The sequence below is a fragment of the Thamnophis sirtalis genome, unplaced genomic scaffold (genome assembly GCF_051295495.1).
Source record: "Thamnophis sirtalis isolate CommonGarterSnake01/CBP01778 unplaced genomic scaffold, rThaSir2_p1.2 scaffold_2, whole genome shotgun sequence".
In the NCBI taxonomy this organism is placed as follows: Eukaryota; Metazoa; Chordata; class Lepidosauria; order Squamata; family Natricidae; genus Thamnophis; species Thamnophis sirtalis.
This window is the reverse complement of record NW_028261382.1, coordinates 15,823,413-15,844,368: the sequence shown is the minus strand read 5'-3', so window position 1 is coordinate 15,844,368 and position 20,956 is coordinate 15,823,413. Positions and strand designations below refer to the sequence as shown.

Below are 20,956 nucleotides of genomic sequence, written 5' to 3'. Positions count from 1 at the left end.
AGACCAGGGATTCTTAAACTTTTTGCTCTCAAAATCCATTCCCATTTTTAAAAATTATAAAGGATTTCAAAAGAACTTTTGTTCTTTTTGTATGGGGTCTGTCTGTCTGTCTGTCTGTCTTTCTGTCTGTCCATCTGTTTATCTGTCTCTATCTATCTATCTATCTATCTATCTATCTATCTATCTATCTATCTACTGTATCTAACTCATCCATCTATGTATCATATCTATCTATCTATCTATCTATCTATCTATCTATCTATCTATCTATCTATCTACTGTATCTAACTCATCCATCTATGTATCATCTCTATCTATCTATCTATCTATCTATCTATCTATCTATCTATCTATCTATCATCTATCATCTATCTATCTATCTATCTATCTATCTATCTATCTATCTATCTATCTATCTATCTATCTATCTATTATCATTGAATGATAACTGATGTCAGGATGGAATGCCTTCATTTGGACTGGTCTATTCCCTCTCATTTGGAAGCCCAACCTGAGTAATAACTTCCCTTACCATTTTTAAAGAAAAAGTGCTCAATGACCACTTTTCTTGAAAAAAAATTCACTTGACTTGGAAAAATCTTTCTGCTTCTGTTAAAAACTGTTCAGGGATTCCATTTGAATGGAAATCAACAAGTGTTCAGTTGAGCTTTTGCAGTTTAAAAGACGGTCGGTAACCATTTGAATTAAAGTCATGGAATGCATTAATTTCTCTGACAAAAAGAGTCATGTTGCAGATGGGCATCCATACAAAATGTATGTATGAATGAATGAATGAATGAATGAACTGATATCTTTTCTTTAACAAATACTAAGCAGAAATGCACACTAGGGAATACTTATGATCTCTTTGGAAGATCCTAGGTCCTTTGACTTCATTTTTCTTTGGAGTTCCCAACAAAAGAAATATATTCCAAAATTTGAATTATAGATGTTTTGTGTAAATAAGCACACCCAGCTGGAAGACAGTCAAGCAGCAACTCATATCTTTTCACCCCTGAAATACCGCTTGATGAAAAGAGGGAATATTCAAAACATATCCTACTCATTTCATTTGTCTCTTCCTGCCTCCTTGAGATGCCAAAGGAGAAAAATTAAATTATAGGATTATAATTATATAATTATATAAGTATATATAAGTATATTTATAATATACGTTGGGCAAAATTGAAAACGTTATTTAGGTAAATCCAATAGTTTGCCCATCCCTTAGGCAAATTTCCTCTCCTACTCTTGAGCCATTCTGCAAATTGTTTCTGAAGCTGTCCTCAGTTTCTAAAAACTGTTTGCTATAGGGTGGAACAAGCTAATACTTTTCAAAAAATATGTCAGCAACCTCTTTGGGCACACAGAACTGTTTGAACAGTTATTTGTATCTTGGCTATTCCTAAGTGGATGAAAATGGGAAAATTGCCAAGTGCTTATCTAATGTCAATTTTTTTGGGGGGGGAGTGTGTTGAAAGTGGTTTGAGAATGGAGTTTTCCTTCCTTGGGTATGAACTTCTATTTCTTTCATCCCTTCTGTTCTAACCAGCCTTAGCAGTCCTCTTATAAGATAAGAACAAGAGCACACACAACACACCAGAAATTGACTCTTTTTCTTCACTTTTTATATCTTTAGATGAAACATAAAGAAAAATATCTTATATAGACCATTGGCCCACTTAATATTGTGAACAACATTGCTTTCTTTTGGAGGTATGCCGTCCTATCTAGAAAAAATATAGGCAAGGAGAGCTACTTGAGAGCATCCAAGTAGGCTTCTGCGGGGTAGAAGGAAGTAGCCATATGTTCTGATATAAACCACATAGTAATAGCAATAACAATATAAACCCGCCATCCTGGGCCCAACATTTGGGAAGCCGGGCTTTGCCTGTCACAAGCCAGGACAAAGGGTGAGTGATGGAGGAGTAACACCTCCTTCAAAAACCTTGGTCCAGCTGGCCCGGCTGGGAGCCCCTCGTAAGGGCCCCTTTCCAGGGTTACAGGAGAAGACAGTCAATGGTTTTGAAGGCGGAAGAGGGCTCTATGCCCCCAAGGCAGATAAAGCAGCAGAACCATCTTTTAGGAGAAGGGAAACTCTGGTTACAAACCTCCACTGCCTTGTGGCTAAATCCACTACTGGAAAAGCTTCAGGAGTCAACCTCCAGGCAAAATTCAGAGCTGGAGTCCCGGAAGCAGTTCGTGACTCCTGCGATGCAGCTGGAACCAATCGTATCGGCTCTGCCGTTCCATTGCACTATTTCAGTGACGTGGAGAGGGGGGAACTTGGTAACAGTCCATCCTCCATATTAATCTACCCAGGCCTCATGTTGGAGAGTTCACTCCAGTTGTAACCTTTTTCCAGAGCACGATACCACAGTCTTTTGAGACTGAAGGATGCCAATACAATACAATAGCAATAGTACTTAGACTTATATACCATTTCACAGTGCTTTTACAGCCCTCTCTAAGCAGTTTTACAGAGTCAGCCTCTTGCCCCAAACAATCTGGGATCTCATTTTACCCATCTCAGAAGAATGGAAGGCTGAGTCAACCTTGAGGTGCTGAGATTTGAACTGTTGAACTGCAGCTAGCAGTCAGCTGAAGCAGCTGGCAGAACTGCACTCTAACCACTGCACCACCTCTTCATCTTATGATGAATGATTGAGGGAACTAGGTACGTCTATTAAAGAGAAGTGATATGATAGCTGCCTTCCTGTAATTGATGGTCTTTTACATAGAAGAGGGGGTTGACCCAAAATTGTGGAAACCTTTTGGGAAAAGTATTTTCTAAAAGTAGCCAACAACACCATTTTTGGGGGGGAGTAGTACCATAAGATTATATATCAATGGAAAGATAATTTAATCAAGAATGTAATGCACTAACTTTTATGAAGGATTGGCTATTAGAATAGCAGTTATAAAGAAGAAAAGTGAAATGAGATATACAAAAATTATCACCATAGAAAAAAACGAGATATACAAAAATTACCACCATGTCAGTTAATACCTTTAGCATGAATTACAGCCTTATAATGTCTCCCATTACAGTCTGCCGCATGCTCTGGCTGCACCATTGGCGCATGGACTCCAAGTATAAGTGGAAGCTGGCATCACCCAGCCTTCCCAAGTCTTTTAGTTCTGCAGTTGTTATAATGTGAAACCAAGATAGAATGATTGCTTCTATTAAGTGGGTTTTATTGCTGGGTCACTTCTGACTAACAAGTTTCTTTAGTTGGCTCCGTAGATTTTCAATTGGGTAAAAATCTGGGCTATTCCCAGACCATTTCAGCAATGGAATATGATTATCTTTAAACGCCCCCCCAAAAGGGCTGTTAGTAGCCATCAAACCTCAAGTACACTTTTCCCAAAAGGTTTCCACAATTTTGGATACTACTGCATTCTCCAAAGCTCTTGGGGGCAGAACAAGAATAATAGATGGAAAATTATCCATCAGAGATGCAATCAAGAACTAAGGAGAAATTTCCTGATAGTGAGATCAATTAATCAATAGAATGGCTTGCCTTCAGAAGTTGTGTTCCATCATTGGAGGTTTTCAAGAAGAGATGGGCAGCCATTTCTCCAGAATGGTATAGGATCTCCAGCTTGAGCAGGGGATTGGACTAGAAGACCTCCAAGGACCCTTCTAACCCTACTATTCTATGTTCTATGTTAACTTCACCACTCGGCTTTCTTAAATGAGTGTTTCATGGCTGCTGAACCTACCGTGTCTGCAAAAATTAGGAATAGGCAACTTCCCGGATCGCAAGGATTTTGTCAGAGTTCTCACCACAGAATCTAAAAATTCCAAACATGTCCACTAGGAGACTGGCAGAGCATAGGATTTCTATGTGTAGAAAATCCTGGGTTAAGACGCTGATATTTTCTGGTTTAAATAACTTATTAAATAACTTAATTAGTGATATGAACTCTGAGATTTTTCCAATGGATTCAATAGGTCAACCAGCCATCTGCTGAGCTGAGGGAAGGCACTTCCTATGTTTGACGTTCTGCCTTCCCTAGTAGCTGCAAGAGATTTCTGTGGGACCAGGTTGGGTTTCCTGTCTTGGACATGCCAATGTAATGTGCAGGTTGATAAAGGTACTTGCCATCACTAGGAGCATCGTTCTGTTTCCTGTACTAGTTCTCTACCCCAATACACTGAATTTAGTAGAGCGATGTTGCCAATAACAACCAGGCCGATTCTCCCATCAACACGGAATTCCAGATGTTTCTCCTCTAAGAAATTCAACTATTGGAGTTCAAATGAGGGACCTTCAAAGAAAATAGTCCATAGTGACCTACGCTTTTGTTATCACAAAATTCCTCCTGAATTGTAATGGGAGCCAGACCTCAATTTTGCAAAGGTTTTCTGTATACAGTATCAAGTATTTTTCCATCATGTTTACTACAAAACTCTTTTTTTTTTGAAACCCTGTTTCTTAGTGCTTGGTTCTTAATGTCTTCCGATTTATAATGAAATCATCAAAAGATAACCCCATCCATTTCTAGCACATAGCAAAAAATGCCAAACCTCCTGGAATCATACAATGAGGACACAGCAACTGAATGTCTGTATCATTTTTTTCCCATCTAGAAGTAAGGGGAACAGTTACTTACTTTATTCCATAGCAATAGCACTTAGACTTATATACCACTTCATAGTGCTTTTACAGCCCTCTCAAAGCAGTTTACAGAGTCAGCCTCTTGCCCCCCAACAATCTGGGTCCTCGTTTTACCCACCTCGGAAGGATGGAAGGCTGAGTCAACTTTGAGCCAGTCAGAATCAAACTGCTGGCAGTGGGCAGAGTTAGCCTGCAGTAGCAATAGACTTATATACCATTTCACAGGGCTCTACAGCCCTCTCTAAGAAGTTTACAAAGTCAGACTCTTGCCCCCAACAATCTGGGTCCTCATTTGACCCACCTCGGAAAGAAGGAAGGCTGAGTCAACCTTGAGCCGGTGAGATTTGAACTGCCGAACTGCAGTACTGCACTCCAACCACTGCGCCACTTCGGCACTATAGCTACAGCCTTGCATTTTTTTTCATAAATATTATACTATTTGTTTTCAGTGGCCTTGTCTTTCATGAAACTCAGGATCACAGTACATTTTAGATTAGAGGAAATAGCGAACAAAAAGAAATTTACTCCACCTGGCACTTGCCATGAACACAGAGGTCGGTCTCATAAGGTCCACAGGGCGTACCGTCAATGACCCGATCAGACACCAACACAGGAGACTCTTTTCCAAACGGAGAACAATATAGCTCACAAGGTTTTTCTAAAAGAAAAACAACGGATGATGTTAACTCATGAAACATCTACCAGAAAACCGCCAAGCAGAGAGAGCACCAAAGACTCCACAGTTCAACCCAGAGCTACACAGATCCTCTTTTATTGTAACAGGAACAGATTTTAAATTTGACCAACACCAGAAGCATAACACACCAGACCAAGGGTATCAAACTCAAGGCCTGCTGGCCAGATCTGGTCCGCAGGGTGCTTAGATCTTGCTCACGGGGACATCCTGGAAACAGCAAAGGACTGGCCCATGGGGACTCTGCCAGTGAAAATGGAGTTTTCACTGGCAGAGGGTTGCAGGTGTATGCCCCGCCAGCGGCCAGCGGAGCTGGTGACAGAATCAGACAGTGAGGAGGCTGACTAGGCCACGCCCACCATGGCCACGCCCACCCAGCGACCAGGCAGAGAAGCCATTGCTGAAATTTTTGAAGCTTACCCCTGGATCTGAAAATTAGAAAGAGTAGTTTATGGAAAGAAGGAAACAATGATGTAACTTAGACAAAGGGGACAAGTATAATTGTATTTATCACTGCTGCTGTTAAGAAGACGGGAGAGCATTTAATTATCCTTTCTACTTTTTTTCTACCCTTTCTACTTCTTTTTCTCTATTTCTGTTTTTGCCCCTTCTATTACTTTGCTCTAATTCCCTTATCGGTAACTGAAATATTGCATTGTTTTTGGCCTGTGGGAAAACGTCTTTAATAAAAATTATACATTGGTTCATCATTAATTGGTTCCGGGAGACACAATGAGTACCAAAAATGATGAGTACCCAAAACATTTTTTCCCATAGGGAATAATATAGTGAGTCACAAGGCAGCTAACACTGACAAGTTCTAGCTTCTGCGTTGAGTACCAAACAAATGATGAGTACCGGGACTAATTTTCACATCAAAATGCATTGAGTAACAAATTTGATGAGTTTCAAAGCAGTTGAGTACCAAAGTACCCCTGTATGCAAAACGTAGTGTTTTCATCTGCTAAAACTTACCATCCACGATGACAGCTGTCCATAAACTTTTCTTCTTGTTGGTCGAGCGGTCCTGAGATTGACACTGTTGGTCTCGGAAGGTGGACACTCCTCTGGGACATGGCAAGTTTTCACACACAGTGTGCTCCACACTTGCTCCTTGGCAGTTCTTACCTCCAGGGCCAGGCCTGTTAAGGGAGGAAAAATATGGACAGCTTGCATTGGTTTCTATCCCGTTATCCACAAAAGATTGATGGGATATTTTGCACCATGTTTTCCCGAAAATAAGACAGGGTCTTATTTTCTTTTGACCCCTGAAATAAGTGCTTGGCCTTATTTTTGGGGAGGTCTTATTATTCTTGAGGTGCAGGAGGTGGTGAACATGGTCACCTCATGGCTGCTGCTGTGTTGAGATATTTTCAGGGAGGGCTTATTTTCGGAGGAGGGCTTATTTTAGCGCATGCGCTCACAAGCCCAATTGGGCTTATTAACTGGGGAGATCTTATTTTCGGGGAAACATGGTAAATAGAACTTCTTTTTGGACTGTTTAGAAAAGAAAACACAAATTCAAAGCAAAAAAAGATTTTCTTTGAGATGAATTTGACTTCTGGTGATTTCATACACCTTTCTGAAAACATCCATACGGACTAATGAGAATAGCAGCTACAACAGGGGAGGGGGGGAGGCAATAAAGACAATAAATCAGGACTTAAAACAGCAGAGAGCAAAATTCATTCAGGTACGGTCATCCTACCTACCATTGATTGAAAACAAAGAAGTGTTTCACATCTAATGCAAACTTGCTTATGTTACATTTTTGAGGCAACTGACAATCTGGAATCTAGTGCTCTTTCCAAATGTGTGTTGAAATTTGAAATATTATTTAGAACACACACATACACACACATCGCGAAAGATCTGTATCAACAAAAGATTAATTCACGAAAACCAGGACTGCCAATAGCCAAAGTGGCAAGCAAAAGAAAAAGAAAAAAAAAGGTCATGCAGAAAGTATGTAAAATACATCTTGCAAATGCTTTTAAGCTACTCGGTTTAGTAAAGGAAGGGGCCAAACGGAATTTATGAATGGAAAAATGAGAAACTAAAGATTGGCAATACTGACTGTCCTTATTGTAGATTTACAGCCACTGATCATCTGTCCTCAAGTCACATTTAGACCCACAAGTTTTTTTAAAAAAAAATATATGCTGTTGTTTTACACACTTAAGTTTTAAAACAGTCTTAGCTGAGATCGGTAGAGATTTTTCTGACGCTTGAACGTAGAACAGCAGAAGTATTTTTCAAGGGAGGCTCACAATAACACTTCCCGAACTGTGCCAATTATTCACAGCAGTGATACAGAAGTGGTTTTCCATACTTTCCTTCAGGATGTTTTTTTAAACATCCCCATCCAACTGACACCCTTGGGATTTACTAGTGGCCTCCCATTCAAGCCTTAATAAAATCTGACCTTGCATAGCTTTTTCAAGATCAGCCAAGGTCATCTGCTAAAATGCAGAGAAGATTTACCAGTCCTAGGAAAGTAATGCTTTGGAGAGGGGATATTTTGCGACCGACAAACACAATGTGGCCAAGTGCCTGCAACATGCTCTCCAAAAGTCTCCTGTCAGCTCTTCAAGACAGCCCAGGCAGGAAGCCATGAGTTCTAACACTACCAGTAAAGTAAGGTCACAGTAACAAAATCTTGCAAATCTGAAAGCATTTCTCAGCTTTCCCCACCAGTACTATTCAGAGAACTGTTGATGCTGGGCTCTTTCCGAGATGCTTTCCACTCTCCCATTCCTTCTGTGGGCTGAGATATCTCTTGCCTGACCCCTGACTAGTATGTCAATTAAAAAAAAACCTACTCAACTAAAATTCAATACTAAATTGGGGCCAGATAAGGGTCAATGGAATTCAAGAAGAGTTGGACTCGGATTGTTTGTGGCAATGTAACAACTCTAAGCTGATGACATGTTTAACTCCACCCCTCCCCAGCTCTGCTTCCTCTTCACCTACACTTTGTTAATGAAAACCAGTGAGTGAGAGTGAGTAAGTGAGAGTGAGAGATTTAACTGAGTGGCAAAACTGCTTTCAAATAATAGCTGTGATGGAGACGGGTGCGGTTTGGCTTATCCAGAAAATAGCTGCTGTTCTGAACCAGACAGGAATGAAAACTGAGAAGACTATTCTCCATTTAAGTCCAGACTCTCCAAATGCTTTCTATCGCTTGAGACACAATTCCAAGTAAAGCACTGAGCTTCAGCCTTTACCATGCTTTCTTTTAATTTTCTAAAAACAACTCTGGTATTTATTGTAAATAAATTTGTCAATTTATTTACAATAAAAGCAATGGTGGATGCTTTATAGCATGATTGTCCACTATTAAAATCATCTTCTTCTCCTTCTCTTCCTCCTCCTCCTCATTCACTACTACCTTCTTTCTTCTTCCTTCCTTCCTTCTTCCTTTCTTCTTCCTTTCTTTTTCCTTTCTTCTTCTTGAAGAGGCACCACATCAGTTACTCCTGAATTAGGAGAAGCAGATGGGCTAGGCTTCCTATGAAGAAATCTTTCAATGCTCCCTTAAGTGCTTTAAAGGTTTAGAATCTCAGCGGAATGAGTCAACTTACGGAGGGTTGTCACATTTGCGTTGCCTGAATCTGGCCCCAGTTTCACATGTCCGGCTGCACATGCTCCATTGACTCCAGATGCTCCAATCACCATCAATGTGTTCAGGGATGGGGGTTTTACTGACACACTCCCCCATTCGGCACCACTGGAATGAAAAGAGACAAATCTTGGTTTGGCTAGTTGAGAACTGCGATGCTTGCAGTCAGATTTAGTTATCACATCTAACATTGCACTAAAATAAGCCCTATCCCCAAAATAAGTCCTCCCCGAAAATATTGCAACACAGCAGCAGCCATGAGGTGACCACACTCACTGCCTCCTGCACCTCAAAAATAATAAGACATCCCCCCCAAAAAGGCCAAACCCTTATTTCGGGAGTCAAAGGAAAATAAGACCCTGTCTTATTTTCAGGGAAACACAGTAGTACAGATAGTCATCCTTATTATCTGGTCCAGAGGTGTAAAAACAGGGTTATTTCCCGAAGTAAAGTTGATTTTCTCCAGGAGTTTTACCTAGTCAGCCCCACATTCTGTCCCATCCAGAGGAGGATAAGTGTATAAATGTATTTATATCTGCTGCTGTTAAGAAGAGCAGAAGGGATTTAATTATTCTTCCTTCTTTTGTTTTTTCTTTCTTTTCTACTTCTTTTTCCATATTTCCTTTTTCACTTGTCTATTATTCTATTTCCCTTATCTGTAACTGAAATATTGCATTGTTTCTAGTCTGTGGGAAAACTTCTTTTATAAAAATTATACAGTGCAGTGGTGGGATTCAACGTTTTTACTACTGGTTCTGTGGACATGGCTTGGTGGGTGTGGTGTAGCTTGGTGGGCATGTCAGGGGAAGGATACTGTAAAATCTCCATTTCCTCCCAATCTGCTGGGACTCAAGAGGCAAAGAATATATGGCCAATCAGAGGTGGTATTTACTGGTTCTATGAACTACTCAAAATTTCCACTACTGGTTCTCCAGAAATGGTCAGAACCTGCTGAATACCACCTCTGATACAGTGGTACCTTAATACTCATCATTAATTGGTTCTGGGCAACATGATGAGTACCAAAAACAATGAGTACACAACACATTTTTTCCCATAAGGAATAATATAGTGAGTCACAAGGCAGCTGACACAGACAAGTTCTAGCTTGCGCATTTCTAGCTTGTGCATTGAGTATACCAAACGATGACAACCGGGACAAAATTTTTGCATTAAAATGCGTCAAATACCAGATTCTACGAAGTAGAGTTGATTTTCTCCAGGAGTTTTACCTTGTCAGCCCCACATTCTGTCCCATCCAAAGGAGGATCCAGTTTGGTTTTACAAGAGGCATCACCTTCCACAAGGCACCAGAGACCAGCACACATCAAATGCTGTCAGCAGAAAGGAAGAATTGAAATTACTTTGCCTAGAGATGCCACTATTGCAAGGAAAAGGGCACAAAGCTTCATTAAACCTTTCCGAATTGAGCATTCTCTGATTTATTTTTTTTACTTTTTACAAATACGTTTTCAAAAAAAAAATCTGCATGGAAAAATTAACAAATGCATCAAAGGCATTGAGGCACATCCTCAAATTCAGAAATCAAAGTATTCCTCTACAGATGATGAGAAGGGGAGAGAGTTTAAACTGTTTTCATGTTAACTGGTTAATATAACCTTGAAGAAACTGCTAGATAATATGCAATAAATCAGCCATAGAGTTTGACTCTCAGATTATTAATTGCAATGATTTTTATTTGAAAAATTTAACTTGCAGTAAAATGAATATTGGTTTGCATTTGTGCACATGTTTCATCCCAATGTAAGGGAAAACTCATGAAACATCTATAAAGTAAATATTTTCTATTTGCTCTCCACCTTATGGTGAGATGGGCAGCAAACAAATTTAATAAACGTTTTTTTAAAAAATATTTATTTTTTTTAAAAAGTAAATAGCATCAGAATTTCATTCTATGGACCATTGTGCACAAAGAAAAGTGGCAATAAAGGTTTTCTTTTCTTTCCTTACCTTATCTTACCTTACTCTACCCTACCCTACATTCTATTCTATTCTATTCTATTCCATTCCACTCCACTCCACTCCACTCTACATTATTCTATTCTGCATTTATTCTATTCTATTCTATTCTATTCTATTCTATTCCACTCCACTCCACTACACTCTATTCCATTCCATTCCATTCGACTCCACTCTACTTTATTCTATTCTGCATCTTTTCTTTTCTTTTCTTTTCTTTTCTTTTCTTTTCTTTTCTTTTCTATTCTATTCTACTCTACTCTACCCTACCCTACCCTACCCTATCCACCTTATCTTTGGTGCTGCCAACATTTAGGGGGAAACAAAGGAAATTCTGTAGGCCTAGCTATCCTCAAGACTTTGGTATTTTACAAACATTTCATACACAAAAGTCACATTCAAGAATTCCTTAAATAAGAAAATCCAACATGGAGGACTAAAAAAATGAAACCAATCTTCAGGAGCTTCAACTGAGGAACACAAACTTGTTTCTCCCTAGAAAAATCATTGGAAAAGTTCTTTATTTTAGTGCCTTGTACCAGGACCACCTTTCAAAACATACTTTCAGAGATGCTGAGACTAAGAAGAGAAACCTCTGAGAAACACAAGTTAACGTGCTTTCTTTCTGAAGAAGGTGAAGCTCCCTTTTTTTCCATCTTGCTTAAGGAGCTTGCCAGGATCAACATAAACAAAGTAGAACGGTTAGGATTTGAAACTCAAGCACGCAACCCAAGCCTCTTTATTACTTTGGCACATCTTTTTATGCAAGAGGGGAAAGTAGAAAAAAGGACACCTTATTTTCATATCAGATTGCAAGTAGCTGGAATTATTACAATAAGGAAGATGGAGGGGCTATTGAAACAAATGGCTGTGCTAAACAAGGCGTACACAACTTTTCCAAGACTCCCGGGAACCAAATGGCAGGTGGTGATACACCCATAACGTCACTTTGGTAACCTGGGGGTGGTTTGGAGACAGGCGGGCAGGATCTATTTTGACTCCATTGGATTATTTATGAATCCATTGGCAGCAGTAAAGATCCATAATAAAGCATATGGGCTAGTCATTCCTGACTCTAGGGCGTGGTGCTCATCTCTGTTTCAAAGCTGAAAAGCCAGCGCTGTCCGAAGACATCTCCATGGTCATGTGGCCAGCATGACTAAATGGCAAAGGCGACAGAATGCCGTTCTTTTCCCACCAAAAGTGCTCCCTATTTTTCTACTTGCATTTTTAAAGTGCTTTCGAATTGCTAGGTTGACAGAAGCTGGGACAAGTAACGGGAGCTCACTCCGTTACGTGGCGCTAGGGATTCGAACCGCCGAACTGCTGACCTTTCTGATCGACAAGTTCAGTGTCTTAGCCACTGAGCCACCGTGTCCCTTCGTAACGCAGCAGTAAAGATCCATAATAAAGCTTCAGTGACGGAGTAATTCACCCTCTGCAGGTTAAGCAATTAAATACATTGTGCTTTACATTCTGACCTATTGCACAGCAGTTTTTTTAAAAAACAAGGAGAGTGTGACATTAAAAACAATGAAATATTTCTAATTTTTATACCTTGCAAAAAAAAAATAGTCTCCAAAGCAAAAGGAGGTGTTTCCTACCATGTGTTTGCCCCAGGAAGAAACCTCTGTTGTATAGTCCCAGAATAATGTTACCGTTTTACCAAAAGTTTGTTATCTGTTCTTTTATGATCCATATTACCTCCATATTCTTACAGAAAGTTGCATTGGTTCCAAAGAGGATCTGGCATTGCTCATCTGCGCTATAATGCATTCCTGGGAGTTTATAAGGCAGGCGGACAGCATAGCGACTACGTGGGTCCGTCACCAGCAAACAGTTGCTTACTTTTGACCTGGGGAATCAAAAGACATGTAGATGTGCTTGGCCACCTCTGTTCTAACATACAGTCTGCAAGTGAATTATATTATTTCTTAAGGTTCTTCAAATTCAGAAAATACCATTCGGGCTCACCAAGAATAGCAATAGCAGTTAGACTTATATACCGCTTCATAGGGCTTTCAGCCCTCTCTAAGCGGTTTACAGAGTCAGCATATCGCCCCCACAGTCTGGGTTCTCATTTTACCCACCTCAGAAGGATGGAAGGCTGAGTCAACCTTGAGCCGGTGAGATTTGAACCGCTGAACTGCAGATAACAGTCAGCTGAAGTGGCCTGCAGTACTGCACTCTAACCACTGCGCCACCTCGGCTCTTTTTATATATTTACATTATATAGTAAATTTTACAGCCAACATTAAAAGCACTAGTACATGAGCACTAGAGGTGGAGCTCTCGCCTCACAATTAAGAAACTGTGGGTTCGATCCTAGGTAGAGGCAGACATTACTCTCTCTGGGCACACTGAGAATATATCTGCTGAACAAAACTCCGCATTGGCAACAGGAATAGCATCCGGCCAATAAACTCCATTCAGTTGCCCAGACTCTACTCCTCAAGGGATTATGGAGTCATTAAAAGAAGATGATGGTGAAAAGCACTAGTGCATCAATAAACACCAGCCCACTTCAAAACACCAAAGACCTCTGTGGAAAATACCAGAGATACTGAATGTAATTTTAAGAGGTACGCCTGAAATTAAATTCCTGCTTGATGATGATCTTAAATTATAACAGGGGAAATCCGCTCTATTGCTTATCAGCAGATTCTGGTGAACAAATATCACATCAGCTCTAAAGGTTGGCTAGAACCAGGCAGTGACTTTAGGAATGAAATTGAAAATGGTGGTAATTGACACTCAACCTCCTCCATCTCCTGCACATCCTTGAAACATGATGTCTAATCACACCTTCTCCAGCTATCACATAAAAAAGCAAAATCACGTTCTTCATTTCTTCATTGTACTCAGGGCCTGGGTTGGCAATGGTACAAGGTGCAGAAATGCTGGATGGTGGGACATGATAATGCAAGATAAGTCTTACTAGACAGTACAGAGGGGAGGTAGATACTTCACTGAGCTCAGGTTGGCTCAAAGATTGAGGGAGATCAGCGGAGAATCTCAGGTTTCTGTTATTTTTGCCAACACTTGCTAAAACACAGAACCAGATACTTATTCCCCAACTGAAAGAGCCATTCAGAACCATCCTAACATATTTCTATTGTCACAAAACAGGGGCAGAATTTGAAGTAAAAAAAATGACAGCAACTCCAGGATACTTTTCAAGAAGTTGTCAAAAAGTTGTCAAGCTGACATTTCGCCATCATAAAAGCTTCTGTTCTCCTGCCAATAATTTTTCTGAAGGCCGGGATGCGTAAAGCAGATCCAGTTTGACTTCAGTACCCGTCACTGAGAATTGTTCCTCATTTCAACTGAGAAGATAAAAGACTATGGATTATGATTCAAATGTTTTGCAGTTGGCAAATATTCTTACTTTAAAAACTTTTCAAGGTCATCTCGGCTGCAGGAAGACCAGGATAGGTCACTGGGGTTTCTGCCCTTCACCCATTCTCCAGACATGATGTGAGATCGTCCAGTGCAGGGCAAGTGGTCGTCATCGTGACTCATACCCATGCTAAAAGAAGAGAGGAGAGAGGAGAGGGAGAGAGGGAGGGAGAAAGGAAGAGAGAGAGGAAGAGAAGAAGAAAGAGAGAGAGAGCAAATGTGGGAGAGAGAGAAAGAAAGGGAGGAAGGAAGAGAGAGAGGAAGAGAGGAAGAAAGAGAGAGAGAGAAAGAGGAAGGAAGGAAGGAAGGAAGGAGCAGATAGGTTAACAAACACTGTGCCTATGATCTGTAGATGCAGATTCTTAATATTTTTTTAAATAATATAACAAAATACTTTTGAATAATATAACAAAAACAAAACACAATTCTTCGATGTTGGCAGACCCAATGCTCTGGAAAAGAGATTTTGAGACAGATAACCTAACCAGCTGCTAGCTTAAGAGCGTATATAGTTTAGGTATTGGAGTTGTTCCAAGAGTATGTTACAGAATGAGAAATATTCTGAACTGAAGAAGCTTCTTGGATGAAAAGCAAAACGTCTTCAAGGGGGAAAAAAACAAGGAAGTCCAGTTGCCTTTTGGAAAAAGCATCTTTGGGACAACCATGACCTGAATGACTGAGAATCTCCAGAAACGTAATCTAAGCCCCAGAGTTCACTGTAACAGCATTGCCAAAAAGGCATTAAGAGTTGTTAACCTAATTTTGCGAAGCTTCTTCTCCCGCAACATTGTACTGCAAACTAGGGCATACAAAACCTTTGCCAGACCAATTCTCAAATACAGCTCGTCTGGCTGGAATCCACACTGTATATCGGACATGAATATGATTGAAGTTCAGGTTCAGAGGTATTTCATGAGAGGAGAATTCCACTCCTCTGCTCGCAATAGAATCCCTAATGCCACCAGGCTTGAAATTTTGCACAACCTGGAACTACGCTACCTGCGGTTTGATCTAAGCATAGGACACAAAATTGTCTGCTACAACGTCCTACCTGCCAATGACCACTTCAGTTTCAGCCGCAATAACACACAGGCAAACAATAGATACAAACTCAATATAAACAGCTCCAAATTCGATGGCAGAAAACACGACTTCAGCAACAGAGTGGTCAACGCCTGGAATGCTCTACCCGACTCCATTGCTACATCCTCAAACCCTCAAAGCTTCAACCTCAAACTGTCTACCGTGCACCTCACCCCATTCCTAAGAGATCCTTAAAGGAGGTGTGCATAAGCGCACCAGTGTGCCTACCATCCCTGTCCTACTGTCCCCATTTATTTATACTCATTTCCTTCTTCATGTCCATGTTTATACTCAGTCCTATTATCTCGTTCATGTTTGACTAACTAACTAACTAAAATAAAAATAAATAAAGAAGCTGATTGGGGATGATCCAGTTGGTGGGCCTTCTTGATCTAAAGCAGCATATGGCAGCCACAACATAATAGGAGAAGACATTACACATGTTTCTATTGAAAAATGGAATAGCTTGTTAACAGCTGGAAGCCCAGTGCCTCAACAGATGTGCATTCAGGAATACCCAGACCCCTTTATTCAGTAAAAGGCTCGTAAACCTCACTTAAACAATGCCTTGGTGCTTTGTGCTTGGAGCTCTTGTGGTTGAGGTCATGTAATCCCTTCCTGAAATGAGCTGCTTTAAAAAAAAAAGAGAATTCTGGGAAAACTGCTCCTCTGAGCCACTTACAAAGACCTCTCTGTCTTCAGACCCAAAAGGCTAAAATAAGTGGGAAGTGCAAGGAATGCTATTAATTGTCTTTAGGTTGTCCGGCTCTATTCAAGGAGGATATAATGTTCTCAAGGCTGTACAGTTCATAAAAATGTTAATTGATGCTAGTTAATTTGTCTGTATTGCTTTGACCGAAAAGAACTCTTCTTGGAGGAATTGGGTATGGCTAGTCTAGAGAAAAGTACTAGGGTGTTGTGACCGAGGCTTCCCAAGAGCATGAAGCAAACTCCTGGTCCCGACAAAAACTCCTTTTATTAATTGACTGTGAATTCTGCTCATTCACATCCAGCAAAGTCTTTCAAGGGTGGATTTACAGTCACAGACCTTCTCTGGCTTGGAGAGCTGCCAGGCCGATATCTGCAAAACCTGGCAAGGAGTCTTGGAGAGTCACGAACCAATTAAGCGAACTAATTGTCTCCTGCAAACTCCACTCCCCTTTCGCTCCTCTTTTATTTCCTATGGGAGGGGCCATTCATCATCCACCTGTGGCCTTACTCCCAAGTCACCCCTGTTCTTTAGCTGTTCCCTTTGTCTGGCAACTCTGCGCATGCGCACACTGGGAACAGGCTCCAGCTGTTTGTCTGCCTCACTGATGTCTGACTCCGAAGGCAGCGGATAACTGGCATATGGCTCTGGCCCTGTCTCTGCCTCCGACACAGAGCCCTCATCAGAGCCTTCCCCAGACTCCAGGACTGGCCCATGTTCCTCCCCAACCTCCTCACTGTCTGAATCTGCTGCCACCTCTGCTGGCGGCTGGCAGGCCACAACACAGGGGGTGACATGAAAGCAATATTCCATTATTTAAGGAGTTGCCACAAAGAAGAGGGGGCCAACCTATTTTCCAAAACCCCAGAAGAAGACAAGGAACAATAGATGGAAATTAATCAAGGAGAGAAGCAACCTGGAATCAAGGAGAAACTTGCTAATAGTGAGAACAATTAACCAGTGGAACAGCTTGCCTTCAGAAGTTGTGGGTGCTTCATCACTGGAGGCTTTTAAGAAGAGACTGGACAAAGAGATTTGTCTGAAATGATATAGAGTCTCCTCCTTGAACAGGGGGCTGGACTAGAAGACCTCCAAGGTCCCTTCCAGCTCAATTCTGATTGATTGATTCTCTCAGGATTTCTCCACAAATAGAATCTGCTTCCTACCCATCTTTTACTAGAAGGGCTCCAAAAATAGGATACAAGAGCACCTTTCCAGAGATTTCAGATTGGGATCTTTTGCTTTGATTACACCCCCCCACCCTTTTGGAAAAATAAAACATGAATTCAATACTTTCTGATGTTTGATATTCCCAAAGAGGATTTCCTGAAATAGGACGGGATTATTACAACAATGTCTTATTTTCCCACGCAGCCCATTCCTCTTCTTCTTCTTGCTCAAAACAATTCAGAGCTAATTTCACCAGGTTTGGGAGCGAAAGATGGCTAAAACATCAGGGCTGGTGCAGCTGTTATAAAAACTGGAGGGAACGGAGGAATTTGTTCATATGTCGGTGATGCTATCCAGATACACTTTCCATGGATGAATCAAATAATCAAATCTCAAATAATAGGCAATCCTCAACATACGACCTCAGTTGAGCCCAAATTTTCTGTCGCTGAGCGAGACATTTGTTAAATGAATTGTGTCCAATTTTACGACCTTTCTTGCCTTACAGTTAGTAAGTGAATCTCTGCAGTTGTTAAGCTAGTAACATGTTGGTGAAGTGAATCTGACTTTCTCATTCCTCATTCCACAATTAACCAGTGGAACAGCTTGTCTCCAGAAATCGTTGGTGCTTCATCATTGGAAGTTTTTAAGAAAAGACTAGGCAGCCACTTGTATGAAATAGTATAGGTTTTCCTGCTTGAGCAGGGGCTGGACTAGAAGATCTCCAAGGTCCCTTCCAGCTCTATTCTATTCTATTCCATTCCATTCTGTTTCAATCTATTCTATTCTATTCCACTCTACTCTACTCATTCCACTCCACTACACTCCATTCTATTCTTCCATTCCATTCCACTCCACTCCACTCCACTCTTCCATTCCATTCCATTCCAATCTATTCTATTCTATTCTATTCTATTGACTTTGCTTGTCAGAAGGTCACAAAAAGTGATCAAGTGATCTTGGGATACTTCAAATATTATAAATATGAACCAGCTGTCAAGTATCCAGATTTTGATCACTTTGGCATGGAGATGCTACAATATAAATGTGAAAAATGGTCAGAAGTCACTTTTTTTCAATGATGTTGTAATTTTGAAATGTCATTAACGATTATAAGTTGAGGATTATGTATTTGGTATTATAATATATTAGGAGTGCAGAATCCAAAGCAGGAGGAAAATGTTCCTACTGGTTGCTTAAATAAGGGAATCTATTTTCAGACATGATTCTTCAGGGTTCCTTAGAACAGACTAGAGAAATACAATAAAGCAATATAAAGTGGATCTTGCTCAGTGGTGAAATTCAATATTTTTACCTCCCAGTTCTGTGGTTGTGGCATGGTGGGCGTGGCATGGTGGGCATGGCATCGTGGGCATGGCATGGAGTGGCTTGGTGGGCGTGGCAGGGGAAGGATGCTGCAAAATCTCCATCCCCACCCCACTGTGGGGCCAGCCAGAGATGGCATTTGCGGTTCTCCGAACTACTCAAAATTTCCACTACCAGTTCTCCAGTACCTATCAGAACCTGCTGTGTTGTAGCAGATTGTGGTTTGTAATCTACTTACGAAAGATCAGGACTTGAGACCACGAAGGAAGAGAAACAGGTATATTGGATGCATCGAGTTCAGCATGTTCACACACCAACATCTGAACTGAACTGGCTACGCCCAGGGCAGTGATTTTATACCTTTAATCAAACTTCGTCAATCAGAGGGCTTTTAAAGAGGCGTATTCATACAAAACGTAAAAACCCCTGTTCAGAACAGGGAAGTACATCTTGGAAAAATACAAAAGCAGATATTCATACAAAAGTATCAAGAACAGGAAAGCTGATTTCGTACCAACAATTTTCTGCAACTTCTCTGTTCTATCTCTCCCCCACGTCTGGCTTCCTGTGCCCCACCTTTACAGAGTCTTGCCGCACTGTTCAGCCTTATTTGTAATACTTATGAGGAAGTTAAAAGTCAACTTTGGGACTCCAGGGCACTGGAGTAAAAGCCAAACTAAAATGAATTTATAAGGTCCATTCTATTAAGACCACCTAACCTGGCCAGCCACTGGTGGGTTTACCTGTGCAACCCATGCTGTATCAGCTGAATTAAACCCCTGGTCTAGCTGTCTATGGAGCCTCTCAGTCATCCAGGCCAAGGTTGTCCAAAGGTGCTTTTCAAAAGACAGCCGGATTTTCTTGTTTTTTTTTTTTCCTTTTGAAAAACATTTTGCTTCTCATCCAAGAAGTTTCTTCAGAACTTCCTGGATGAGAAGCAAAATCTTTTCAAAAGGTTAAAAAAAAAAAGCCAAGAAAGTCCAGTTGCCTTTTGAAAATCATCTTTGGAACAGTAGGTCTAGCTTAAATTTCTCGCTCCCCCTCCCACCGTCATCCTTATACAGTGTTGGACTACAACTCCCATAATCCCTGGACAACATCTGGCTGGAGCAAACTGGCTCAGCTTCCAGACTAACGGTCTCACCCCAAAACTTCACTAGAATCAGCATTCTGCTTGATGAGAACATGCAGTTATAACTAACATAAACCTTTCTTTGTCTTATTAAAACAGTATTTCCCCCCTTAGGGCCATCTCAAAACTCCACCCAGTGCCACAAAGCCTTTTTCCCATCCCAATAAAACATTTATGGTTGGCTATTTGGAAACATTCTGCTTCCTCCCCCTCCTTTTGGTCAATGTGCCTAAAATAAAATTTTGGGGAAAAAACAACAACTCGAAAGCTGCAGCTTAAAATAAAGCTACAATAAAGCTTTGAAGAAAGAGGGATAAAGAACTGCAATGCTCTATAGCAGTGTTTCTCAACCTTGGCAACTTGAAGATGTCCGGACTTCAACTCCCAGAATTCCCCAGCCAGCATTCGCTGGCTGGGGAATTCTGGGAGTTGAAGTCCGGACATCTTCAAGTTGCCAAGGTTGAGAAACATTGCTCTATAGGATATATCCTGCTATCTGGATGGAAGCTGGGAGGTTTTCGTTCAAAGCAGTCATATCACATTTTTTAACTCATTTTATTCTGTCCTTGGTGGGGCTGAATGCTAGAAATTTTTACAGCTATTTCATACTGAAGCTGCATTAACTGGAAAGAAGCCAATGGCTGAACTGATTCAGCATGTTAAAACTTGTTGTGGCCTGGCAGCACAGTCGGACAGTGAGGAGGTTGGGGAGGAACATGGGCCAGTCCTGGAGCTCTGGGTCAGAGGCAGAGATGGGGCCAGGACCACCTGACAGTTATCAGCTGCCTTCTGAGTCACACATCAGTGAGGCAGAAGAACAGCTGGAGCCTGTTCCCAGTGTGTGCACGCGCAGAGCTGCCAGAAGAAAAGAACAGATAAGAAATCAGGATCAACTTGGGAGTAAAGTACAGGTGGACAGTGATTGGCCCTTCCCATAGGAAATAAAAGAGGAGCAAAAGGGGAGTGGGCTTTTGCAGGAAACAATTTGTTCATTTCAGGAGTGTGAAGATCTGTCCGTGAATCTCAGAGACTCTGTGCCAAGTCTTTCCTTGCACAGCAGGTCATTTGGAAAATATTTACATTGCAGCTTTCCAAGCTAGAAGTCTGTGGTCATACCTTCACCTTTGAAAGTCTGTTCACCAGGCCTTTGCTGAAGGTGAATGAGAGGAATTCACATTTGTTTAATAAAAGGGGTTGTGTCGGGACCAGGAATCTG

The 20,956-nt window shown here is 41.0% G+C and overlaps 1 protein-coding gene across 1 annotated transcript in view; it reads right to left on the bottom strand.

Annotated features, from left to right (window-relative positions):
* ADAMTS17 (ADAM metallopeptidase with thrombospondin type 1 motif 17) overlaps positions 1-20,956 on the bottom strand; it is a 166,188-nt gene that overhangs the window by 54,039 nt on the left and 91,193 nt on the right. The window contains exons 9-14 of the mRNA XM_087704329.1: positions 14,310-14,450; positions 12,626-12,776; positions 10,174-10,275; positions 8,904-9,049; positions 6,295-6,461; positions 5,156-5,283 (exon numbers count right to left, since the gene is read on the bottom strand). Of these exons, the coding sequence (XP_087560455.1) occupies positions 5,156-5,283; positions 6,295-6,461; positions 8,904-9,049; positions 10,174-10,275; positions 12,626-12,776; positions 14,310-14,450 (835 nt within the window). The remainder of the gene's footprint in view (positions 1-5,155; positions 5,284-6,294; positions 6,462-8,903; positions 9,050-10,173; positions 10,276-12,625; positions 12,777-14,309; positions 14,451-20,956) is intronic.